This window comes from Podarcis bocagei, assembly GCF_964188305.1.
Source record: "Podarcis bocagei genome assembly, chromosome: 5".
Taxonomy (NCBI): domain Eukaryota; kingdom Metazoa; phylum Chordata; class Lepidosauria; order Squamata; family Lacertidae; genus Podarcis; species Podarcis bocagei.
Genome location: NC_138129.1, coordinates 80426624 through 80454241, shown reverse-complemented (window position 1 = coordinate 80454241; position 27618 = coordinate 80426624). Strand labels below are relative to the sequence as shown.

At 45.5% G+C, this 27618-nt stretch overlaps 1 protein-coding gene across 1 annotated transcript in view; it reads left to right on the top strand.

Annotated features, from left to right (window-relative positions):
• Window positions 1-7270: 7270 nt before the first annotated feature.
• Window positions 7271-27618, top strand: part of OLFM3 (olfactomedin 3) — a 166427-nt gene continuing 146079 nt past the window's right edge. The window contains exon 1 of the mRNA XM_081195039.1: window positions 7271-7828. Within this exon, the coding sequence (XP_081051165.1) occupies window positions 7760-7828 (69 nt within the window). The 5' untranslated portion in view covers window positions 7271-7759. The remainder of the gene's footprint in view (window positions 7829-27618) is intronic.

The window sequence follows — 27618 nt, the reverse complement described above, 5'->3', positions numbered from 1 at the left end:
GATTCTATGATTCTGTTTTTAAGCAGTATTGTGATTTAAGTAATCCAAACACTTGATGCAGATCCTTCCCTAGGGCACAAGTCCCACACTGGTAGGGTTTTGCAGAATGATGGCATCTGCAAGCTGTCAGTTCCTGGTGGCAGAAGGTTTCAGGGTGATTGGGTCCAATCCCTGCACCAGCCTGGATTGGGCCTGATGCTGCCACCCAATGGCAACAAGATTGGCTGAAGATCCAGCAGATCCCAGGCCAGCTAAGCCCTACCTAAGCCTTGGAATGCTGCATTTTGGAGCTTTCTGCTGACCTCTGCAGAAAGCTCCAAACGTTCAGCAGCTCTGAGCAGATGGACACCTTTGCTCAATCCAAACACTCTACCTATGCAAGAAACACACAGACACACACACACACACACACACACACACACAATCTGTATACCACCCTCCATCCGTAGATCTCAAGTCGATTTACAAGATAAAAACACAAAATATACAGGAGTGGAAACTCTTTGTAGAGTACTTAAAGAGGTATAACAGTCAGATAAATCTACAAGTAGAATCTGATCAGTGAGCAGCAGTCATTAACAATTAGGATGTTGCATAGAGTGAAAGTGAGTGGTTTAAGAGGATATGCAGCACAACAAGGAAGAAATGGGAAGCCTTGGAGGGATGGGATGGGAAGTCTAGAGGCATTAGACAGACAAAGGTATTTAAAATTTGTATGCATTAAAATTTTGGAAAGTTCTTAAATAAAAATAAAGACATAATACACAATAAAACAAGAATGAAACAATAACCCTCTCCCGCACCCCCTCTGATGGCTTTCATTAATGAGCAAGGGGATTGTGACTTCTTTGTAGGTTAGGGTAGCAGTGATCCTCTGACAAAGGAAAACAGAAGCATATATGAAAGCTATCACTTTTAAAGCTGCTTGCCAGGATATGGGAGGGGGTGTGTGTTCAGCCATAGCTGTCAACTGTCCCTTATTTGGCAGGAAACCCCCTTATCCCAGCACCATGTCCCGCTGCTGTCCCTTATTGATGATGTCCCTTAAATTTCCCAGGTTTCAAAGGAAACAGCTCCTCTCCCTCCCTCCCTGCCAGCCAGGGAGGAGGGAGGCTCCAACTGTGTTGCTTGGCTGCGTTGCTCACCCAATAAGGAGTCTAAGAATGACTGGGGGGTGGAGCTTGCCTGCCTTGTGCCGATCAAATTGGCCACGTTGCCTGGGGACTCGCCTTTGCTCAGCGCTTCCCAGCGGAGAGGTGACGGTGGCTTTCCTTGCTGCATCCCCTTTGCCGGGTTGCTGCGCTGTGGGAACCACTGCTTGAGGCTTTGTTTGGCTGCTGACTGGGCTTTCTGCCTTTGGCTCAGAAGTTGAACATACCTGTGCTCAGAATCAGATGGATACGTCATCGACAGCCCACTCACCCTTGCCGGGGAAAAGGTCTGTCTGGAGCGGGGGCACATGGTGGGGGAAAAGGAAAGGAGCTGGTTGAGTACAATGGCGGGTGGCGATCTCGTGAGGGGGCCTTTTGGATTTGTTTTGGAGTCTCCTTCGATTGACTGTTATGGGGGAAAGGAAAGGAGCTGGTTGACTAAAATCCCTTATTTTGGCTGCTGATCCCTTATTTCCGAGGCTGCTGGTCCCTTATTTTCAAATCTGTAAGTTGGCAGCTATGGTTCAGCATCCAATCAAAAGGAAAGGATGTGTGAAAATTTGCAGGTATGCTGAAGCCCCGGGGGATGGTCTCTAATTGCTTCACCTCTATAGGACATTTACTGGACCAAGTCCTACATGCTTTGTCCCTTCTCTTCAACGGAGATGGGAATGTGTTTGAGGAGGAATGCCTTAAGAGCAAGGGTGGACAACCTCTGGCCCTCCAAATGTTGCTGAACACCCATGAGCCCCAGCAAAGAGAGTTGTAATTCAGCAGCTTCTGGGGGGCCACGGATTTCTCACACCTGCTGAAAGGGATAGGAGAGGGGGAAAGCTGCCCCACACCTGTAACTGCAAGCATGGAGAACTCCTGTGTTGGGCTCCAGCTTCAACCAACATGGGATGATTGGACCTGTCACTAGCAGCAGCTGCAGAGACATGAGGTTCTGCATGCAGAATTTTACTTGCAGAACGCTTACTACAGCCAATATGTCCATTAGGTTCAGTTATCTGCTGGTGTTCTCCAGAAATGGTTCCCTGCTTACAGAACAAAGGTTCCTTCTCATGTCCCCTTGCTTACATTGATTTCAGAAAGTATACTTTCATATGAGCCTTGACAGCTGTAATCTCACATCAGCATTTAGAATTCCACACAATGCAGCCATCTATCAAGGGGGCAAAACAATAAGCATCTGCCATGCCAATTTTTTCTCTCCAGATTAGCTATTTGCTGACACTGAAATGCTAATAATGTCTCAAATACATTATCATCACAATAGTTTAGTTTATCTCTAGGAGTATATACTCCAGCTGTAAAATATCAACCATTATGGCTTAAACAGCGTGCTTTATGCAATGCTAACCAATTTGAGAACTGAAAGAACTGATTTATGTGCTGTTTCAAAGGAGTTATTCCCGTTTACCAGGGTTGCCATCTCCTGGCCTGTAGGGAAGTTTGCTTTCTTCCCTCTTCTTAATAACTGCAGCTCAACTATCAAATGAAGCTTTGCCCATTACAGCACTGCATTGTTGTGTGGGAAATAACCACTCCTGCGTAGGATTGTAATAATTGCGCAGAATCTAATAGGTGCCTCTGCACTCATGAAAGGGCTTCTGAGCTGACAGAAGAGGAGTGGAGTGGAGTTTTGCCTATTCCTCCTTTCTACTGCATACCCCCAGGCCACCTCCCACCCTTTTCTGGATTATTTCCCAAACTCTCATGAGCTGAGTTTTGGAGGGCACTGGTTGCCGCAGGGAGGAATAGAAAATCAGCGAAAGTTGCTTCCCCACTCTTCCACTACCAGAGGAATCTGCTGGATCAAATGTCATTCTGCAGCCACTAAGTGGATTCCATGCATGGTGCAACTGGGTAAAGAATTGGGTCCACTGAGTTCAGCTTTGAACTTCCAGCAGTGGCAAATCACATGCCTCTAAGTCATGTGCAGTCAGGGAGGTGACCTCAAGATGTTCTTGGGCTCTTGTCTTGACCCCATCTGTGTAAACCCATCCAGGTAAGCTGCAGTGATGTCAGGAGAACAGCTCCACAGCTCCATCCTGCCACATGGGCTGCTACTGATATTTTTCCCCGCAAGAAAATATGGCTACCTCTCTGGAAAGTCTTCCTTTTGTGCCCCTTGCCCATTATTTCCCCATTCCTTCAGAACAACATCTTTGTTCACAGCCTATCTTGTTGGGAATAGCAATTATTCTCCACTTTAAGATTCCAAAGGCACACTAGATCTCCCACTTGTATTTTATAATACAACATCTTGACCCCTGTTCCTTTGTCAGTTTTATTATTTTTCCAGGGATTGATCATTATGGCCCTATTTGACTAGGAAGGTAAAAGCGTGAGTTCATGAAACAAATCACAAGATTTTGCTGCCTAAATAATATTCTCATTTTAAAGAATCATTTCATTCATATTTAATAATAATAAACAATGCTTTTTATTATTTATATGCTGCCCATCGGACTTGGTTTCCCCAGCCACTCTGGGCTGCTCCCAGCAAAATAATAAATGCATAATAAAACCTCAAACATTAAAAAAAACTTCCCTGTATTTAACTCACTGTATTTATTTTACTTAATATGCCCATGCAATTTAAACAAGTTGGTTTCTTCAATGGTAGATATTTGGGCACATATCCCAAACACTAACAGAGTTTTGAAGCTTTAAAATCAAATTTTGAAAACTAGCCATGAATTGATAATTTGTTTTCTGTGTTCAGTCTGATGCCCAGGGCAAACATTTTACTTGTCCTGCTGACAGCACCTTAAAATTGGCCAGGAGATGTTGTCATATCCAATATTTTGAAAAGTGCCGTTTCTGAACAATAGAACAAAACCAATATTCCAACTAGATCAATGTTTTTCACATTTGTTGGGCGGCAGTGGGGGGGAAAGGTCCTCTATGAAATTATTGGGGATTGAGAGGACACACAGTGACAGACTAGCATTCAAGAGAAACAGTTTTTCCACACCAATTGAATAGCCCCTAAAATGCAGAGAGTCAGCAAATAGTTGTGTGCGCTTAGGAAACAACAGCGAGTTTTGGACCATTGGCCATGGAGATGATAGCAGTTGTAGTCCAAAGCATCTGGAGGGCAGCAGGTTGGGCAAGAGAACCGAGTGTTGTGCCCTAAAACACTGCCCAGAATCCTTTGCAGCTTGCTGGTAAACAGAAGCTCATCAGCCAGCAACCTCACGTGAAAATCCACCCAGGACAGCACTTTGTAGGGCACAGTGCTTTTGCTGAAATCACAAGTGGGAAGAGATTTATTTCTTCATACAACAATAATACACATGCTTTTTCTGCATGGTGCAGACCCTCACCAGGAGGGTCAACACTAGGATGGATCCCCAAAAAACTTTTGTACCCATTGAAATTTCACCACTTGGCAGAATGCTATGGATAACCAGCTTATCTAAGCAATTCTTTGCATGACAAATTGTGGACACCAGTGATCTCTCTCTTGTGGCCCCATCTTACATTCAATGAATTCATTTCAGGACACAGAAGACAACATAAATAACCTTACCCCACACTTCTCATTGATAATATACCTTAGTTCCATCTCTTCCTTTTCAGCAGGTTCAGCTTATACCTAAGGGCCTAGTTCTCACTGAGGTGGAAGATATGTTTCTTGACTGTACAACTTCAGAGCACAGCTGAATGACTGAATGCTCCACAAGAAATAATCTTCCCACAAAGAAAATGTGGGTGCCTCACCCCAAACCATCCAGATATTTGTTTGGAGATATTTGTTTCCTCTCCTTGTGGAACTTCATTCAGGCAAGAAAGCACATGTGGTCTGAAATGTTACACCTTGGACTAAAGTTGATGACCTCAGGGCCAAACAAGGCATTTCGTGGATAGTATGTAGCAAAGAGGGAAGAAGGCGCTGTGGGTTAAACCACAGAGCCTAGGACTTGCCGATCAGAAGGTCGGCAGTTCGAATCCCTGTGATGGGGTGAGCTCCCATTGTTTGGTCCCTGCTCCTGCCAACCTAGCAGTTCAAAAGCACATCAAAGTGCAAGTAGATCAATAGGTACCGCTACGGCGGGAAGGTAAACGGCGTTTCCGTGCGCTGCTCTGGTTTGCCAGAAACGGCTTAGTCATGCTGGCCACATGACCTAGAAGCTGTCTGCGGACAAACGCCGGCTCCCTCGGCCAGTAAAGTGAGATGAGCGCCGCAACCCCAGAGTCGGTAACGACTGGACCTAATGGTCAGGGGTACCTTTACTTTTACCTTTATGTAGCAATGAATACCTCAGATTTTTTTCTTGTTACAGTTGTGGAGTGAGAAATCCATATGGAAAACAAAGTGCATGAGGAAGCTTATCTCTCAGAGGACAACACTTTGTGGGGCCCAGCACTTTTGCTGAAATCACAAGTGTGATTGAAACTGATCCCTTTCCCCTCACATGATGAGCAGATCCTACACGTGTCCCCATTTTCCAGTGACAGTCCCAGATCTACAGAAGCCCTCCAGTTTTCTGACTTGATCCTGAAATGTCCCGCTTTTCCTTAGAATGTCCCTATTTTCATCAGAGAAATGTTGGAGGGTATAGCAGGATGTCCCTGTATTCATTGGACAAATAGTGGGGGGTATGGAGTTATGTGACCCCTCAGCCAAGGAGATAGGTCACTATACAAACTTTACAATACATTTGAAGGCAGCCCTGTATAGGGATTCCCCCCCCCCCCATGTTTAATGTTTTGTTGTGTTTTTATATATGTTGGAAGCTGCCTGGAGTGGCTGGGGCGTCCCAGTCAAATGGGTGGGGTAAGAATAAAACAGCAGCAGAAGCAGCAGCAGCATAGGGCGTCCCTATTTTCATTGGAGAAATCTTGGAGGATATGGAATAGGATGTCCCTATTTTCATTGGGGAAATGATGGAGGGTATGGAATAGAACGTCCCTATTTTCATGGGATAAATATTGGAGAGAATGGAATGGAACATCCCTATTTTCATCAGAGAAATGTTGGAGGGTATGCATGAATGTGTCTAATCCTCATTTAAATTTACCTGTCTTCCAGCATCTCACTACTACCCTCATCTTCGCAGCATCTACTGCCTGGGATGACTGCCCTCTGTTCTCCCTAATGGTAGGGAGACCCTGAAATTGTATCAAGGATTGGCAAGAGTGGAGAATCTTGGATGACATGGAATAGGACGTCCCTATTTTCATCGGGGAAATGTTGGAGGGGATGGAATAGAACATCCCTATTTTCATGGGATAAATGTTGGAGAGAATGGAACAGGACGCAGTGGCGTAGCATGGGTTGTCAGCACCCGGGGCAAGGCAAGTAATTTGCGCCCCCTAACCTGTGGATTTGCGCCCCCTAACCCTAACCCCCAGATGTTGCGCCCGGTGCGGCAGCCCCCCCCTGCACCCCCCACGCTACGCCACTGACAGGACGTCCTATTTTCATCGGGGAAATGTTGGAGGGTATGGAATAGGACATTCCTATTTTCTTCGGAGATGAGGGCACAAGGAGAAGGGGACTACAGAGGACGAGATGGTTGGACAGTGTTCTCGAAGCTACCAGCATGAGTTTGACCAAACTGCGGGAGGCAGTGGACCTGGCGTGCTCTGGTCCATAGGGTCACGAAGAGTTGCACACCACTAAACGACTAAACAACAACAACAACAATTTTCATCGGGGAAATGTTGGAGGGTAGGGGATAGACCATCCCTATTTTCATGGGATAAATATTGGAGGGAATGGAATGGAACGTCCCTACTTTCATCGGGGAGATGTTGGAGGGTATGGACCTTCCAAGTATCCCTATTTTCTAGTGAGTTCTGGATCCGCAGAAGCCACCCCGTTTTCTGACTTGATCCCAGAACGTCCCACTTTTCCTTAGGACATCCCTATTTGCATGGGAGAAATGTTGGAAGGCACCTCGAGGTCTCCAGAGGGGTTGTGGGTGGGCTAAGAAGTCAGGACTGACCCCTCAGCGCCCACCCCACACCGTCCTTTGCGCACGCCCCCCCCCCCCCCACTAACCACGGCCTCTGGCGCTGACCGGCTGCCTCCCTGACCCCCACCCCCGCCCCCAGGGCTCGGTGATGTCACATCCGCCGGTCAGCCCTGCGCAGCGCCCGCCTGGCTCCGCGCTCTTCGGAGTCAGTAGGGGACCGCCAAACTTTTCTTCTCCCGCCTTTCCCCCCCCCTGGCAGGGTGGGTTGGCTGCTGTGACGGCGGAGGGAGGAGGAGGCGGGGAGGCGGCTGTGGCGGGGCGTGCGCGACGCGGCCCGCCCGCTTCCCTCTGCCCTCTCGCCGGCTGGCTCTCTCCATCTCTCTCCCTCCGCCTGGACTGGGCGCCCCCTCCCGCCGCCGCGCTCCCTCCTCGCTCCGAGAAGGATGCCTGCGGAATGAATGAGCGTCCCCCGGGCTGCTGCTGCCGCTGCCGCCGCCTCCCGCTGCCGCCTTCTCCTGGCTGTGGCAGGCGGGCGTGCAGAAAGTGGCACTGACGAGAGGGGTCCCTGCAGTGACTGATGAAGGAGAGGCTGAGCAGGGAGGAGGAGGAGAAGAAGAAGAAGAGGAAGAAGAGGAAGAGCAGCAGCAGCAGCAGCCCAGCAGCCCCGGGAGCAGCATGCAGCCCTCCGCCAGCATCCTCAACCTCTTGCTTGTGGCTCTCTTGGCCGGCTTGGACCCTTCCAAGGTAGGAGATGTAGGAGGAAGGACCCTCCGCAAACATTGTCCGTTCTCTTTCTCGCCTCTGGAACTACTAGTTGACCCCTTTCCTGCGATATTTCCTTAAGTTCTTAAAATCATAATCATACTCCCACTGTTTTAATGGGGCAGGCAATGAGGGATTTGGGAGAGGAAGGGGATTGTATATACTGTATATATTCCTGCTTCTTTGCTTCCCAGCGCATCCTTTTTGTCTTCCTAGCCATGGGTGCGCTGTAGTTTTTGCCAGAAGGGGAGGGGAATGAATGGAGTGGGGCTTTCCGCAAACACAGCCTGGGCTGCTTTTTCCGTCTTGTTTGAAAAGGCAATGTGTGTGTGTGTGTGTGTACGCGCGCGTTCACCTTGCAATGTTGGAAAGTGGTCAATAAGGCAAACAGCAGAGGGCCACTGCAGGCTGCCTTCCCCCAAACAGTTGGAAGGATGAGGATGTGCGCTCTCTCTCTCTCTCTCTCTCTCTCTCTCTCACACACACACACACAGAGAGAGACACACATCCTATCCAGTCTAATAACAAACGAACACTGGGTGGTACCCAGCTCAATCCTGCTCAGAGGAGACCCCTTGAAGGAAGTCCCTTGAATTCAGAGGGTCTCCTGCGAATACGGCTAATGTTGGCTTGCACCCTTTCTTCCTGGATGACTTGCTCTGGTTGTGTTGTTGGGTATCCCTCCCTCTCCCTCTCCCTCCCCCTCCCCCAAATCTTACTATACAAGTTTTGTTGACGATCACCCACATGGAAAGGAGACGGGTGATGGATACAGGTTAGAACACCAGGAATGCTGCGATTGGCTTTCCCCATGGACAATGTCTTATCTGTTGAACTCTGGAAGCTGTCCCAGCCTTAGCTGGAAATGACACCAGAACAGCCTAGCCGTGGACAAGGGATGGGTTTATTCATAGCGATCAGGGGATGCATAAAATCTGTAGCCCTTTGGAATCATGGGGAGAAGCATCCATCCAGAGGAAGAATAAAGGCACGTGCCTTTATATTGCAGAAGAGGAAGGGGGGGGAAGGTTGGGTTTTTCCCTTCCACTAGTCATGTGCAATTGCAATTGCCCTCAGGTTGCAGAGAAGCATCATCATCACCATTATTTTCCCCCAGTTACATTTGTGAGAGCAAATAAGCTTTGCTCTGCAGTTGAATGACAGCCCCTTAAAAACACAAAAAAAAACGATGCTGCCTGGCTTGGGCTGGGAATTTGAAAAACCATTCCATCAGACCTTGAAAATGAGACTTGTCGAAAGCCATTAGTAAGAGATGAGTGAAGTCCAGTAGGCCTGGCGACTGCATGTGCTGTTCAGCACAAACCTGAAGCCACGGAGTGGAAGATTTGCATTGTGTGCCACCTCTGGATGACTTGATGTCTATCTGCTGATATAAAATACCCATTATGGGCCTTCCGTGGTGTGTGTGGTCTCCACACTGCATGCTGGTGAATGCTTTACGGAGGCATTGAAGTGCCAAACAAGGAGTGTGGACTATTTTCGGGGCTTGTAAACAGCATTTTGTGTTTTGATGGATGTCAGAATTGCTCACATCAAAAGCATGTAATCTAGGGTGTTCAGCTTAAATATAGAAACAATCTTCAAACTGGCGATTGAGCTGAAACTTCAGATTGGTTTACTAGGGGAAACATGATTTAGGTATGGGGGCATGGGAAAAGTCACGAATTGTAAATACAGCACAAACATTTCTTGTAGAAAATGTGTGTTCGCAGTAGTGCTGATTTTATGAAAGCATGGAGTCCTTTTGCAGACCAGCAATTTGTAGAAACAGTTTTGATAAAACTATTGATCCATTCTATGTTTAAGGTTAAAAAGGAGAGCAGCTCAGGATTGTCTTGATCATACTCTCTCTAATTGTACTTTTAGGATCTCTTCAAGTGTGTTGAGTCTTGGTATACTGAAAAAGAGTTTAGGGATTCCAGCCTGCTGAGCATTTTATCAATAGCCTTTGCCGCTGGGTGAATGGACAGAAATTGTGCTCACAGCTTCTCAGATGCCTGTGTTGAGTTGCATCTCTGTAAGACATATATATATGGAAGAAAGCCACCCTATTTTCCTTCCAATAAATGTGTTCCTTTAAAAGAAGAGTTAGAGGCAAAACTGGACTGCCCCCCCCCTTTAGAAGATTAGTCGTTGGGCTACAAACATAAACTTATTTTCTTTGGAGAAGTTCCACAGTGAGCTGGTGTGTTTGTCTTGTCTTGTTTTTAAAGTTATCTTTAGGTTTTTTCCTGAACTGTTTGAAAAACTTTTTTATTTTTGCTCTTGTTAGCGACATACGTAAAAGGTGAAATGCTAATGATCCTGATGATGATATTATTAATGTCAAGTGTGTTTCTGATCAGGGGCCCCTCCCCCTCAAAAAAAAAGGGAAAGGAAAGGAGGGGAAGAGCTTAAATGCCCAGTACAACTGGTTGTCCTCACTTTCCTCGCCTGTAAAATGCATAGCTGTCAACTTTTCCCTTTTTTAAAGGGAAATTCCCTTATTCCGAATAGGATTCCTCGCAAGAAAAGGGAGAATTTGACAGCTATGGTAAAATGGCACTTAATGTTCTCTATTTCACACAGTTCTTCAGGCGGCAAATCAATATTTTCTAAAAGTGTTGTGAATAAGAATAACAACAAATACAGGATTGCTCCAGCATAAGAGGTTTGAGAGCTAGGGCAGAACCAAATGTTCCAAAGTTAGCTCTAGAAACTGTGCTAAGTATGTTTTAGTGAACAACAACAAAACCCCAACCTCAAGAGTTCTGTGGCATCTTGAAATTGATACAGTTATTTTAGCATGAGCTTTGCTTTCAGGAGCTGCTTGCCCATTTCATCAAACAAATTTGATGAAATCTTTTGCTCCCCGTTCCCCACCCCCATATATATAATGAAGAGGGAGAGGAGAGGGAGGGAGATGAGGCCAAAAAACAAAGGAACTGCAACAAGTTAGGAACAGGCGTGACCTGATCCGTGCAGAACACCAGTGGATTCAAGATGCAGTCAGATCAGGTTTGTTTGTTTGTTTATTTCAGCAAAACTCAAGGTCAGTATCGACATGCATGGAACAGTCTCCTAATGTTTCATTTCTAACTGAAAACCAGTTACTATTGCAGGTTGCAAGCTTATGCAGAGGAATGACGGAAGGAGAGACTGCTTCACTCATGTTTTTTTTTTGGGGGGGTTACTAAAAATTGCCTCCTCTCTGCTACTTTTGCACCCACAGGGGAAAAGAGGCTGGAATGCAGCTCTGCCCCCTCCCCACAAGTGAAAAACCAGCTTTTGCCATTTTGAGCAGAAAAGCCGGAGGATAAGTGCTAGATCCTTTCCACCTGCCACATCTGCATCCTGAGGGCAGCCTCCTGCAGCTGCGTGTATTTGTTTATTTAACATTTCTCTTACAATGTCTAGTGTGGCCATTGGCAAAAAAGTCTCCACGCCTATGTTAGTAAGCCACCTGTTTCGATGAGCCAAAATGAGACTGGAAGTGGGAGGCCAGGACAAACTTTTCGGACTGTTTCAAACCTTTGTGGTGGCGTTTTCTTGCTACGCGGAGGTGATGGCAACGACTTTCCATTCTGTACACAGGGGCTTTAGGGGGGTATCAAAAAGAGAGACTTAGGTGAAAACTATTTTTACATGGCAGAAGGAGCATATCAGTCTGAACATCGTGCCTTGAGGATCCTTCTGGATGCAAATGGTGAAATGGAATTCTAATACAAAAATAAGATTCTCTAAGATTAAAGTTTTCACTTTAAGATAGCTCTCCTGGAATTTTCTGAACCAAAGTAGAGAAAATACATAGAATCATAGAAGTGTAGATTGGAAGGGACCCCGAGGATCATCCAGTCCACCCCCTGCAACGCAGGAAACCTAGATATATATGTAATTTGCAAGCTTCTTGAAGCAAAATGCCTTTCTCAAGTTTCTTACTGAATTCGAGAATGCAAGTTTTCCAGTGAGTTTCCAAGAGACACATCTCAGACGTCAAATGGACAGAGCTGAGAAAGAGTTTGCTTTTCTTCTTTCTTTCTTTCTTTCTTTCTTTCTTTCTTTCTTTCTTTCTTTCTTGTCAGCAATGTTTATCAAATCATTTTCTTTTCTTGGGTGCAACTCTTCTCCCTTTAGAGTTATTATACTGTTGCATGCCGCCCCAATCTCTGAGCAGTGCGAGATTCCAGGCTCTAAACCAGAGTTTTGTGTTTCCTTTTGCAATGAGACAAAGTGGAGACTGTGGTGTCCTTATGATACATGGTTTATTTACACATATATACAATGGGATTCAAACAGAAATCAAACCAGCCTCAGATGTTGCTCTGACTCTCTCACATCACTGCAAACTTTCAACTCTCAACTCAGACTTTGTCCTTCTAACTATCTCTGAGTTGAGGGAGGGGCCACACCCATTTCCCATCTTGCATAGAGCCCCCTTTGTTTTGTTCTCTTAATTGCCCTTCATTTCAGCATAGGGATATAGCCTGGCTTCAGTGCAACCAAGTGAAGATACCTGGGAGCCAGAATGGCACCTGACATCTCCACCATTTGAAGGTGCATGCCTGGAGATCATTGGATCTGGACTGTTTTTGTACACTAGTGCACCATCCTGTGTAATTCTATCAATTGTATTTTATCTGGAAAACTGGAATGGATTTCTGGAACCAAAATGCTTTCTTTCTGTGCAGCCTGAGCAGGAGCTGTCACCATTAAGAAAAAGAGGTTAGAATGGGCCAATATTCCAACTGCCCCTGGATCAAGAGACTTTTCTCCTTTAAGTCCTCAAAGCTCTCAACCTAGCTCAAGGTTGTAATCTGAACTAACCATATGTTGAACTGAGAATCAATCACAGTCAGCCCATCATTTGCAAAAATAAGACTTTAGAGCCATTTTGTCTCAAAATGGCAGCTAGACATTCCATTTTGGTGACTGTAACCTGGGTTTAAGGAGCCCTTTGGCGCCTATCTTATATATCTGAGTTTCTAACAATGTCTGGTTTACATTTTGAAACTTAAGGGTTAGAAGGATCTCACATACAGCTTCTCTCAAGCCCCCACCCCCTGCCTCCTATGCTCATAACAATACTTTACAGCACCGTGGGAGATAAGGGGAAGTAGTGACAGTGATACACAAATCCCCCCAAGACAGTGTCAGATCATCAGATAAACTTGCACTTATCTGCAAATAGTATCTATACCTAACTCACTGCCTGACATAATCCACTTACAGCCTTACCCAGATGCGTGTCACATCAGAGAACGTGTGCTTTGTTAGATGGCATTGCTCTTTGAAGGTGCATCATGAAGGTACACAGAATCATCACTCTGAATCCATCGTTGTTATTCATCAAGAGGCATCGGCTGGATTCTTAGAATCCTGCAATAATTTCCAAGAAGTCAGCAGAATAAGGCGTCTAAATGCTTCAGTGCTGGCAAAGTTTTAGGTCCTTTAAGGTTAAACAGTAGGAAAGTGTTTGTGTATCGCCACCTCATGGTGATCTATGTTACTGGGGCGGGTGTGGGGGGGAGACCCTAATTAAGGTCTTTGCACACTGGCTCCATTTTTATTGAGTTAACTTATTTTCTAGAGAGGTGTGATTTCAGGGCTAGGTTAAATCACCTATTTCAGCACAGCAAAATATTGACTGCACTTAGACATTAATGAAAAAGAAGCACTAATTAATTCTGCAGGTTTTTTAATGCTGATGAATGCGCACCAGTTTTATTTCGATACTCCGGCTGAAATGCAGTGTGTATTAATTAGCCACTGATTAGAATTTCCATTTTTAGAATAATATATATGGAAGTATATATATTTCTCATTTGATGATGCACTCCAGGGACTCTTTCCCCTCCCCTACATGCTGTTGAGATACTGGAAGGGGTGGGATACTGAGACTGGCGGTGGGGATGCTAGTCTTTTACACAATGATTTGATATATAGTGAAGGAAGGAAATGTTCAAGATCTGGAAATTCCTAAGTGTCACTGCTAGATGGCATCTCTGTGCTATTTTTTGGAAAGCAGAATGCTACTTCTGACCTTGGTGCAGTACATAGGCTTGAGCTACGGAGATCACTCAAGGCAAGCCATCATTCAATCATAACCAATTCGTCACTCTGGGCAAACAGAAGGAAACGTTTCTAAGTTGAGTAACACCAAGCTGCAAAGGGAAATATTGCCATATAGAAGGGTTATTACAGTCTTCCCAGCCCTTGCAAGTGAGGAGTTTTCCTGTGCTTAATTCCTCTGCCTGCAAGAGGTTTTCCATGCATTTCAGTCGAAGGGTTGTTGCATGTACACAAGTGGATGTGTATGTACAGACACACTGCTTCCTTTGAAGTGAATGAGCGAGGCCTGCACCTCTTTAGTATGCAACGCTGTAACACCACCAAAGTTCCTGGACTAGGTGGTAGCCTTCTTTGCAAAATATTAATCTGGGCACTAGTAGCTAGGGACTTCCGAGGCACATGGCAAAACTCTGTCCTGGAAACAGGACCAGCTCCAGGTTTTAGAGGGAGCCTTGCAAGAGATCCTTAGTGGGCAGGCATCTCTCCCCATCTTTACAGACACTCTCATTTTTCTCTGGGTTCAGTCCATACCTTTTCTCGGAGAGAAGAGGGAAACAAATGAGCGTGCAGCGGCCCCTTCCATTCCATAGTGGTGTGTGCATGGGCATGTGAAATCTACTCCATGTCTTCAGTTTTTATGAGTAGTGCCACTTCAAGTTTTATTTATGGCTCAATGAATGTACCGGGTAGACCTACCTGGTATCATGGGCCTCAACCAAGAGAAGAAGAGGAGGAGGAGGAGTTTGGACTTGATATCTCACCTTTCACTCTCCTTAAGGAGTCTCAAAGCGGCTAACAATCTTCCTTCCCTTCCTCCCCCACAACAAACACTCTGTGAGGTGAGTGGGGCTGAGAGACTTCAGAGAAGTGTGACTAGCCCAAGGTCACCCAGCAGCTGCATGTGGAGGAGCGGGGAAGCGAACCCGGTTCGCCAGATTACAAGTCCACCGCTCTTAACCACTACACCACGCTGGCTCTGTTTGGAGAGCCTTTGGAGGTGGAGCCCCCCAAAGCTACTGCTTTCCAAGGAAAAGTTCAACTCACTCTCTGGTCTTTCCTGAATAGGGAAGCTCACCCTAGATTCTACACCCTGCCCCCTGAATCTCAGGGAAGTACTGCTACCCCTCAGACTCTTGAGGAACATTCTTTAGACTTCTCCAAGGAATGGGAAGGCCCTGAGGAATGTTCCTTAATGAAGTCACCACAACTCCAAACTTTACCCTTTTTCTAAAATGTTACTGGCCCCTTAAGATGGGCAGATGCAGAACTTGAATTAATGGAGTTTTGAGACTTGACTCTCCAGGCCAGCCTATAAACCCTGGAAGTTGCTCCAGGCCAGTGTTGACATATCTTGTATGTATTCCTGCATTAACTGCTAGGTGCAGTTAAGAACCCAAGTGCATAGTATCTGGATTAGTATGGCCCAATGTCCTAAATCAGAGCTAGCCACCAGCTTTGCCTCTTTCAATCTCACCTGACCCAGTTGAAGACCCTGAAAGGTTTAATTTTACATTTCTGTTTCTATAACAGCTGGCTTTCTAAATCTGCTTTGATTGCCTGCATCGTCCTCAGCTCATGAACAGTGAGTGAGGAGAGGCCAGGACTCTCAGCAAGTTTCAAAACAGTTGAGATTACATTGAAAAAAGCCTTAGAGTGACTTGGATATGGTCTTAGATATGGACAGGATTGCATTACAAAAAGCTTTGGATCACCTTGGATCCAGACTAAGTTAGTTGAACTGGGATCCCACTAAAAGTCAATGGGATATGAGTCATACTAAGCATGTCCCAATGGAACCTAAATTTAATTGACCTAGTCTGAAACCAACCCCATGCATTTAAGATACTTTGCTGTGGTTTTTCGTATGCTTCATAAGGATCTGGTGTTAGGTTCTTAGGAATAATCACACCATGGTCTGAAACACAGTGAATGGGAGCTGACCTCTCTCTTCTCCCTAAATGGTGCCACTATGGGACTTCCCTTACTTACATTAGTAAGACTGGCAACCATTTGTACACACAGAAATAAATAGGAGCTATGCAAGAGTTCTACTACTATCTGAGTTAACTGAACTTGCATAAGCCTCCATAGGCTTGTTTAACATGAGCGAGTCAACTCAGATAACTAGTAGATCTTGTATAGCTCCTATTTATTTCAGTATGCAAAATTCTTGCTTACAGGGAGCGGGTGGGTGTGGGGGATTTCCTGGTCCTGAATGGGGTAACTGTGCCCCTGAAGGACCAGATGCACAGCCTGGGAGTCATTTTGGACTCACAGCTGTCCATGGAGGCACAGGTTAACTCTGTGTCCAGGGCAGCTGTCTACCAACTCCACCTGGTACACAGGCTAAGACCCTACCTGCCCGCGGACTGTCTCGCCAGAGTGGTGCATGCTGTAGTTATCTCCCGCTTGGACTACTGCAACGCACTCTACGTGGGGCTACCTTTGAAGGTGACCCGGAAACTGCAATTAATCCAGAATGCAGCAGCAAGACTGGTGACTGGGAGTGGCCACCGGGACCACATAACACCGGTTCTGAGAGATCTGCATTGGCTCCCAGTACGTTTCCAAGCATGATTCAAAGTGTTGGTGCTGACCTTTAAAGCCCTAAATGGCCCCGGTCCTGTATACCTGAGGGAGCGTCTCCACACCCATCGTTAAGCCCGGACACTGAGATCCAGTGCCGAGGGCCTTCTGGCGGTTCCCTCATTGGGAGAAGTGAGGCTACAGGGAACCAGACAGAGGGCCTTCTCGGTAGTGGCGCCTTCCCTGTGGAACACCCTCCCACCAGATGTCAAAGTGATAAACAACTACCTGACATTCAGAAGACATCTTAAGGCAGCCCTGTTCAGGGAAGTTTTTAATATCTAATGCTGTACTGTTTTTAATACTTGATTGGGAGCCGCCCAGAGTGGCTGGGGAAACTCAGCCAGATGGGCAGGGTATAAATAATAATAAATTATTATTATTATTATTATTATTATTATTATTATTATTATTATTATTATTACATCTTTGCATCTTTGACCACATCTAGTACTGTTCCTTTAAAACAAGGGTGGGAAACATTGACTTCCCAGATGTTATTGGACTGCATCTTCCATCATCCCTGACCATCGGCCATGTTCTTTCAGACTGATGGAAGTTGTAGTCCAACAACAACATGCAAATAGAATGTTTCCGGGGTATGTGCGTCATTAGCTTCTTTGAGTAAGCGAAAATGAGGAGCAGCCTTATACTGAGTCAGACTATTGGTGTATCTAGCTCAGTATTGTTTACAATGATTGGCAGAGGCTCTCCAGAGCTTCAAACCAAGAGTTTTAATCCTAGCTGGACCTGCCAGGTGTCAGGGACCGTGCTGAGGAGGGCTGTGCTGAGGAGGAATAGTGGGAGCCTCCCCCTCCCCCTGATCCTGAATCTCCCCAGGAACAGGAAGACAATGTAGATTTGGGACAGTGGTTTGCAGAGGGGTCTAGTTCAGAAGGCAGAAGCTGGGGTATACTGGATGGGGAACAGCTAGAAGAAGAAACATTGGGAGATAGAAGGTTAACAGATTCACAGTCATTGGACAGCGTTCCTCAACCGCTCTCTCCAAGGTCGAGAAGAGCTCAGGAAGTCTCAGAACAGAAAGCACAGACAGTATAAGCTCAGATGACAAGACGTAGTTTAATGGGGGTAAGCCTTAATTGGGACGCGGGTGGTGCTGTGGGTTAAACCACAGAGCCTAGGACTTGCCGATCGGAAGGTCAGCAGTTCGAATCCCCACAACGGGGTGAGCTCCAATTGCTTGGTCCCTGCTCCTTCCAACCTAGCAGTTTGAAAGCACGTCAAAGTGCAAGTAGATAAATGGGTACCGCTCCGGCGGGAAGGTAAATGGCGTTTCCGTGCACTGCTGTGGTTCACCAGAAGCGGCTTAGTCATGCTGGCCACATGATCTGGAAGCTGTACGCCGGCTCCCTCGGCCAATAAAGCGAGATGAGCGCCGCAACCTCAGAGTTGGCCACGACTGGACCTAATGGTCAGGGGTCCCTTTACCTTTAAGCCTTAATTGGGAGCACCGCCATTCTGGGTAGACACTTTCTTTTGTCTCTCACTGTGTTTATTAAAGAAACTAACTGATAAGACTTTCCTTTTGTTTGATCTGTTTATCTACTGCCATGGGGGGGGGGGAGAAGCTGATTCCCCGAAGCCTGACACCAGAGATTGAACCTGAGACCCTCTGAACTACAGCTTTTCCCCTAGCAGTGTACAAGAACACTAAATCAAAAATGGCTTTTGGACAGCATTTGGCCTGGTGAGTCATAAAGTGTACAGGTCTGGAATAAACCATGACACGCAGGACAATCCTGTGCACTTTTATGCAGACCTACTCTGCACAGTGAATTGTTCTCTCATTTGCCCATTTACCTGGAATAAAACCCATTGCATTTCATAGAACTTGCTTCTGAGTACACGACTGCACTGTGTATAGGACTACACTGTTGGTGTACTAAGTATAATCAAATAGAGCAGATCTATGAGCAAACTGATATAAAATGTGTGACAATGTGATTTGGGGGTTTTAAGGCCAGAAAATAACAAAGTAAGATTTGTCTTTGGGGAAATAAAAGTCTCATTTCCCCTAAACCAAACAATGATGGTGTGTGACACTAGATTGTTCCAGCTTCCTATCGTAGTGATTAAGTGCGGCTTTTATCTTGCAGTTTGTTTGTAGGGATGAATATTAATGCTGAGGAATGGTACACATGCTTTCCCCCCCTTTACTCAGAACTACTTAGCAGGCTCGCAGCTCAGATCTTGAGTAGCAGAACTTGAATGTTGGGACCTATAGGTAAACATACCATGATAAACATATGGGTAGATGCTTGACAAAGCCTGTGCCAATTTAACACCATGGAGTGGGATTCAACATTGTGTATTATTATTATTATTATTATTATTATTATTATTATTATTAATACCCCGCCCATCTGGCTGAGTTTCCCCAGCCACTCTGGGTGGCTCCCAATCGAGTGTTAAAAACAATACAGCATTAAATATTAAAAACTTCCCTAAACAGGGCTGCTTTCAGATGTCTTTTAAAAATAGGTTAACTGCTTATTTCCTTGACTTCTGATGGGAGGGCGTTCCACAGGATGGGCACCACTACCGAGAAGGCCCTCTGCCTGGTTCCCTGTACTTGACTTGGCTTCTTGCAGTGTGGGAACCGTCAGAAGGCCCTTGGCGCTGGACCTCAGTGTCCGGGCAGAACGATGGGGGTGGAGACGCTCCTTCAGGTATACTGGACCGAGGCCGTTTAGGGCTTTAAAGGTCAGCACCAACACTTTGAATTGTGCTCGGAAACGTACTGGGAGCCAATGCAGATCTCTCAGAACCGGTGTTATATGGTCCCGGCGGTCACTCCCAGTCACCAGTCTAGCTTCCGCATTCTGGATTAATTGCAGTTTCCGGGTCACCTTCAAAGGTAGCCCCACGTAGAGCGTATTGCAGTACTCTAAACGGGAGATAACTGGAGCAAACAGTAACCAAAAATATCCAAAACAGTCAAACATCCATCATAAAAAATTCCCTATATAGGGCTGCCAGTATTAAAGCTCATACAGGTACTTAAAGGTATGAAGTCACACCAGTGTCATCAACTACTCTAAATGGCAGGCTTGCGTCCTAGTCTCATGCAAGAAATTTCATTCATTCATTTTAATTGTATGCCGCTCCCCCCCCCCCGGCAAAAAAAAATAATAATCCTGCTCAAAACGACTTACAACAAAGAAACAGGGATGTGTTTGAAACAAACACAACAAAAGCAATTCCATAATAGCATGGCAATACAGTAACCTAGTGACAATTCCATAATAACTTGGCAAAACGATAGTCACTTAGTAACAGTGTCAGTATAACTTAGCAAAACAATAGTAACGTAGTAACAATTTCATAGCAGCGTGGCAAAACAGTAAAATTGTAACATTTCATGATAACATGGCAAAACAAAACTATAATGACATACCAACCCCCCCACTTCAATATTATAAATATAACTAGTTTAAACATGTAAAGGTAAAGGGACCCCTGACCATTAGGTCCAGTCGTGGCCGACTCTGGGGTTGCAGTGCTCATCTTGCTTTATTGGCCGAGGGAGCCAGCGTACAGCTTCCAGGTCATGTGGCTAGCACGACTAAGCCGCTTCTGGCGAACCAGAGCAGCGCACGGAAACGCCGTTTACCTTCCCGCTGGAGCGGTACCTATTTATCTACTTGCACTTTGATGTGCTTTCGAACTGCTAGGTTGGCAGGAGCAGAGACCGAGCAACGGGAGCTCACCCTGTGGCGGGGATTCGAACCGTCAACCTTCTGATCAGCAAGTCCTAGGCTCTGTGGTTTAACCCACAGCGCCACCTGCGTCCCTAGTTTAAACATGTAGCAATAGCAAAAATAACAAGAGAGCTTCACAGTTTCACAGTAGTCTTAGAAACACCCCTTCCCTGTTGCTGAGCTTTCCCATCCTTCCTTCTAGGGATTGTAGCACGAAGACCTGAGACTTTCTGCTTTCAAAGCACATACTCTACAACCATTTCAGCTTTGTGCCTCAGCTTGAACCTAGTATAAGGAAAGTGATGGGGCGCCAGAGATTACTAATGCCTTTTTCCTTTTCTTGGACCAAATGTTTTGTTTAACTTGCATCCAGCCCTCCCCTATGATGGCTGTGAAACAATTACCTTTGTTAAGCAAAGTTGACCAGAAAACTGATGTGGTGTCTAAGAGCCTGAACTATTGACTGGGAAGTTGCTGGTTTGAATCTGCCTTCAGTAGGTACTTCTCTCTCAGCCTCAGCCCTTCCACCTGCAGTATGGGCACCAATGATGCCAACTTTGCTTACCAAGTTGTTGCCAGGGACTATTTGGTTTTTTTATTGATTAAACTTCACCTGAAGATCTCTGGGTGGTTCACAACATATAAATACAAAATAAAAATACACAATAAAAACAATAACAGAAACAAAACACCCATAACCCCTCACTTTTACATCTCTTAAAAATGCACGTGAAGCTCTTTGAACACTTGGAAAATGCTGCCTAAAGCATTATTATTGGTATTATTAGAAACATGGCCGCCACACACCCAAATTGGCACTTGGGTTATTTTTACCTATTTCTCACTGCTAACATGGAGGCATTGAGTCTAGATGCCCAGAAGTAGTAAGACTGGAGGATGTATTTTAATTAGGCCCACTTGCCTTACATTCCCAATGGGGTGCGAGGGAGGCCACAGCGCTGCTGGCTACTGAACATTTTGTGCCGTGCTGCAGGAGCCTGTGTGTTGAGCGATATGAGATAATGTCTGGTTAGGTTGTCAATGCATAACGTATGAGACCATTCTATTTGAGAGTCAGGTGGCTCCTTGCTAAGATAGGCTTACAGAGTTGCACTGGACGGTTTTTTCAAAATAGGTGTCTTCAATTCATCTTGTCAGAATATTGTGCCCCCATCAGCCACTGAATAACTTAACTATGACAAACAGACACAACAGTACAAGCATCTTTTAATATAGGAGCCCGAGAAACATCTCCTCCACCCCAATAAGTTTAAAATGTTACCTTTTTATTCTTTTTTAAAATAGATGTTGCCTATGCAGTGGATGTGTGTGGCTATGTTTATCATGCAGCATTTGCAACTGTCACACATTACCTTGATGATTAAAAAACCTCATAAGTCAGCTATTACAACTTATGCATGGGAGTAATTCTGTAATTGCAATGCAAACAACAGATGAATCTACCAGTTGCATTAATTGCTCCTTCCCTGCCCCCACCCTGTGCCTTCTTCCTGAGAGTAGCAGTTGCAGACAATTGGGGATCACATTGTGTGTGTGTGTGTGTGATAAATTCAGGATACCATGTAACCAATCAGATCTGGCTATAGTGACCACACTGTAATGCCAGTTCAGAGTGAGGGCAACGCTTTTTGCAACACGGTGCCCTTACTCTGAGTGAGAGTCAGGCTGTCTGCACATTACCAACTATTAGTAGTAATGGTAGTAGTAGTAGTAGTAGTAGTAGTAGTAGTAGTATTTATACCCCGCCCATCTGGCTGGGTTTCCCCAGCTACTCTGGGTGGCTTCCAACAGAACAATAAAATACAATAACCTATTAAACATTAAAAGCTTCCCTAAACAGGGCTGCCTTCAGATGTCTTCTAAAAGTCTGGTAGTTGTTTTTCTCTTTGACATCTGATGGGAGGGCGTTCCACAGGGTAGGCGCCACTACCGAGAAGGTAGTACTGGGAGCCAGTGTAGGTCTTTCAAGATCAGTGTTATATGGTCCTGGCAGCCGCTCCTAGTCACCAGTCTAGCTGCCGCATTCTGGATTAGTTGTAGTTTCCAGGTCACCTTCAAAGGTAGCCCCACATAGAGCGCATTGCAGTAGTCCAAGTGAGAGATAACTAGAGCATGCACCACTCTGGCGAGACAGTCCGCGGGCAGGTAGGGTCTCAGCCTGCATACCAGGTGGAGCTGGTACACAGCTGCCCTGGACACGGATTTAACCTGTGCCTCCATGGACAACTGTGAGTCCAGAATGACTCCCAGGCTGTGCACCTGGTCCTTCAGGGGCACAGTTACCCCATTCAGGAAAAGCGAGTCCTCCACACCCGCCCACCTCCTGTCCCCCCAAAACAGTACTTCTGTCTTGTCAGGATTCATCCTCAATCTGTTAGCTGCCATCCGTCCTCCAACCACCTCTCCATGCCCCATCTGTGTTTCAGATTGTATATGTGGCTGTGTTTCCAAGCAGCCTGCTTGTTATTATTATTATTATTATTAAGATTTTATTAAAAGCAGCTCAAAATTTGGCTCTGCCCTATTTCTAATATATGTATATATTTCTGTCGTGCCTTTGCATAACATGAACAGAGTCTACCAGCCACTAGGAATTCAGTATAAAAAATTGTTTTTGCTACCTGGGGTGGTGGTGAAAATGGTGTATGATAGATCACAATATTTGACTGGTGATCTGTGTTGGGCTTAATGGGTCACAGCTTGAGAAGACCTGTTGTAGACCATTTTTGATCAGTGTTTGTCTCCTGTGATCTTGTTAGGAGGGATTTGATACATGGTAAGTAAGTAAAGATCTTATGCCATGACAAAAGAAGAAGAAGAAGAAGAGTTTGGATTTGATATCCCGCCTTTCACTCCCTTTAAGGAGTCTCAAAGCGGCTAACATTCTCCTTTCCCTCCCTCCCCCACAACAAACACTCTGTGAGGTGAGTGGGGCTGAGAGACTTCAGAGAAGTGTGACTAGCCCAAGGTCACCCAGCAGCTGCATGTGGAGGAGCGGAGACGCGAACCCGGTTCCCCAGATTAGGAGACTACCGCTCTTAACCACTACACCACACTGGCTCTCAGAGGAAGGCAGTGCTTACTCTGAGCCCCTGAGGGACAGTCTCTAGCAGTGCAGCTGAACAAGGAGACGGGGGGGGGGGGCTGTGAAGTTAAGGGATTCAAGGACAGAGCACATGTTTGTCATGCAGGAAGGGTCCCATGTTCAATCCCTGACATCTACAGGGGAAAAGATCTCAGGTAGCACAACTGCCTGCCAGAAAAGACTGTAGGGATGGGTGGATCAGCCTAATTCCGTTCTATTGCTGCGTTGTTGTTTTCAGCACATATTCAATCACAGGTCTGTTCCATCCCAATCTGTGTTAATTTTTTCTTCCCCTAAAATATGCATGTTTCTTGGTTTTTCATTGCATTTCTCCCCCCCCAAAAAAAAATCCCTTTAAAATATGCATTTTTGTGTGCATTTTTAGAACTGGAGCTTCAGAATTTGGAGATGTGTGTAATCTGATTTATAACTGTGTTCTGATCCATCTATAAGTCCAGGATCTGTAAAATAGGCCAGTTTCCTCTAAAATGCAGACTGAATAAATTTATCCTCCATCGCTATCTAGATGAAGTCGTTCTAAGGCTGCTTTGTATGCTTGTGGTTGTCTCATGCAGATATGGAGGGCCATGAAAACTTTAACACAGAGAATCGCTAGCAGTGGCGTGGAACCAGGTTACCTTTACTTAAAACATTGGCTAGGCTTCAGTCTGCTTTGCTGGAGGAACCCTGGGCATCAAAGCAGTTGCTTCACTGGTGACTATTTACTTATATGTCACCCATCTGACTAGGCTGCCCCAGCCACTCTGGGCAGTATCCATGCCCATAGCTGTAAAATGTTTTAAAGGTTAAGACCAGCTGTTTGAATTGTGTGCTGAGATGAACAAGAAAGAAGTGAAGCTGTTTCAAAACTAACGACATGTCCTCCCACAGAAACCTGTAGCATCCTTTGACTTAAGGTGTTCTGTTTCAGCTGTATCTCTACCTTAGATTTAGTTCCATGACAGCTCCGGAGTCACAGGATGTGAATTCTCATGATCTTTCCTGTTAACTATGCACTGCTGTGCTTCTGTTAGAGAAGCCAGGCTGATCTGTTGTTGTTGTTTAGTCATTTAGTCGTGTCCGACTCTTCGTGACCCCATGGACCAAAGCACGCCAGGCACTTCTGTCTCCCACTGCCTCCCGCAGTTTGGTCAAACTCATGCTGGTAGCTTCGAAAACACTATCCAACCATCTCATCCTCTGTCGTCCCCTTCTCCTTGTGCCCTCCATATTTCCCAACATCAGGGTCTTTTCCAGGGAGTCTTCTCTTCTCATGAGGTGGCCAAAGTATTGGAGCCTCGGCTTCAGGATCTGTCCTTCCAGTGAGCACTCAGGGCTGATTTCCTTCAGAATGGATAGGTTTAATCTTCTGCAGTCCATGGGACTCTCAAGAGTCTCCTCCAGCACCATAATTCAAAAGCATCAATTCTTCGGCGATCAGCCTTCTTTATGGTCCAGCTTTCACTTCCATACATCACTACTGGGAAAACCAGATCAGTAGCTGATCTGTAGAAGGACTAAATAGGAATGGGCCAAAGCTCAGTAGTGGAGTGTATGGAGTGGTAGAAGGCTGTTGCTAGTTGACTTGGCATAGGAAAGTGATCCTAATACTGATTTAACAAGCAGCCACATCATTGCCCCCCCCACACACACACTTAAAATGCATCCATTACTAGATGGTGGTAGGCAAATACCATAAAATGACTATCTCCAATGTGTTGCAACACATGAGAGTTATACGTGAGAGTGTTTTATTCATGGGTAGGCAAACTAAGGCCCAGGAGCTGGAGCTGGCCCAATTGCCTTCTAAATCCGGCCCACAGACAGTCTGGGAATCAGTGTGTTTTTACATAAGCAGGATGAGTCCTTTTATTTAAAATGCATCTGAAATATACTCAGAGTCGAGAGTGGATTTCATGCTCTTTATTCAGCTCATAGTGGTGAGGAGGAATGAAAGTTTCCCCAAAGTATCTGCTTTATATACATTATTTAAACAAAGGGCTGCACGTGATTGGCTAATTCTGGAGTTTTCCTGTAGGCCAATCAGGTTGTGGATTCACTTCCATCTGGAGCTGGATTGGGTGGCTTCTGCGGACCAATCATACTGCTGCATTGTTCTAGGACCAATCAGACTGCTGCATTCTGAATCCTATTGTTCTAGGACCAATCAGACTGCTGCATTTTGGATCCTATTTAACTCAGTACATAACAGCATCTCTGGGTTATTTGTGGGGCATAGGAATTCGTTCATTTTTCTTCTTCTTCAAAATATAGTCCAGCCCCCCACAAGGTCTGAGGGACAGTGGACCGGCCCCCTGCTGAAAAAGTTTGCTGACCCCTGGTTTTATTCATGCACAGTAGTACTATAGTGAGAGAAAGAGTATTCTAGGCTTCTCCATATCACATGGCTGACTTTGAGAGGTCACTGGAAGACATGAGAAAATAATTCACTGTCTGTGTCTATTCAGTCTCTGCCAGGACAGCCAACCAAGGTGTCAGAAAAGATGACAGATTTTGTGACACTGATGCATGTCTGGAGACGCATCTATGCTCATTTCATGAAAAAGGGGTTTTGAGCACCATGTGATTCCTTCCTGTCATTGGCAAAACAGGGCTTGGAATATACACTTCAGATCTTATTGTGCACTTGTTGGTGTTGACTTTCTTTTGATTTGTTTCCATAAGTTCCAAAAGAGCTAATGCAGAGCATATCTCATGAATTATACTTGGTTTCATATTTGGATAGGTGCAGTTTTCAAGCAGAAACAAAGTATCTTGTTCTATGTTCATTTTAATTTTGCCATATTTCTAACTGAAGGTTTGGGGAGAGTGAAAGCACTAAAACGACATTAATATGTTCAGTGAGGAGAAACAGAAACTGAATTGACATGACAGGATGGGTGGTCAGCAGATCTGGCCATTTGAGGATAGTGGGGTTGCTTGTTTGGAATGGGATTGTGTTGTCCTTGAAGGATAAACTTTGCACCTTGGGTGTGTACTTTTTGTACAGAAATCCTTGCTGATCTACTTCAAATAACCCAGAGATTTGTCAATAGGAAACTGCCTTATATTGAGCCAGAACCTTAGTCCATCTAGCACCATATTGTCTACAGTGACCAGAAGCAGCCCTCCAGAGTTTCAGACAGAGAGCCCAAGCTAGCTTCTGCTCACCCTTGCCTTAGATCTTTGGTATCTTCTGCTGCCTGTGGTATTGATGTGGTGAAGAAGGTCAGAAACCCAGAGCTGCAATATTTTCTGAGCAGAAAATCTGTGCAAATCCTGGCAGCAAGGTTGTCCCAGGAATTGCTTGCTGAGATGGCTCACATCCACACCATGTATCCCGAGCTCTCCTAGCCTCCTCCCAGAGAATCCTGGGAATTGTAGTTCATTAAGGTTGCTGGGAATTATAGATCTGTGAGGGGGTCTCTTGACAACAGTTCCCATGATTATTTGAGGGACGCTGTGGCTGTTAAAGTGGTGTAAGAGTGTTTTCAATGTTTGGTGTGGAAGTGATTGTCTTGCAGCCTCATTACTCCAGGACTCTAAAGGTAAAGGGACCCTGACTGTTAGGTCCAGTCGTGGCCGACTCTGGGGTTGCGGCGCTCATCTCACTTTATTGGCCGAGGGAACCGGCGTACAGGTTCCGGGTCATGTGGCCAGCATGACTAAGCCGCTTCTGGCGAACCAGAGCAGCGCACGGAAACGCCGTTTACCTTCCCGCCAGAGCGGTACTTATTTATCTACTTGCACTTGATGTGCTTTCGAACTGCTAGGAGCTGGGACCGAGCAACAGGAGCTCACCCCGTTGTGAGGATTTGAACTGCCAACCTTCTGATCGGCAAGCCCTAGGCTCTGTGGTTTAACCTACAGCGCCACCCGCGTCTCCTACTCCGGGACTTTACTGATGTATAAATGTCCAGATCTGGGGCCATGATGGTAGAAAAATAACTAATACATTTTGCAGATAAATAAAAGCATCTCCACATAAAAATTCATGAGGATGCTTTTTAAAAGCACTTGAAAGGGAGTCCCTTTGCATTGAGGTCCACAGCAATCAAGGACAGCTCTTCAGATATATACTTGCTCTTGGCATCTCTTCAAGTGCTGTCCCTGGTAATGACTTTTCCTTGAATCATGGCTGGCTAGGCTCATTCAGGGGCATTTAGCACTGTAATTTTACAACCAATGTTTTAATTTCAAAAGGCTTTTATGGTGCATTTGGGAATCCTTTTTTTTTAAAAAAAAAGTGTTCCCCCCCCCGGCATAAATAATAAAAAAGATTTAATAGC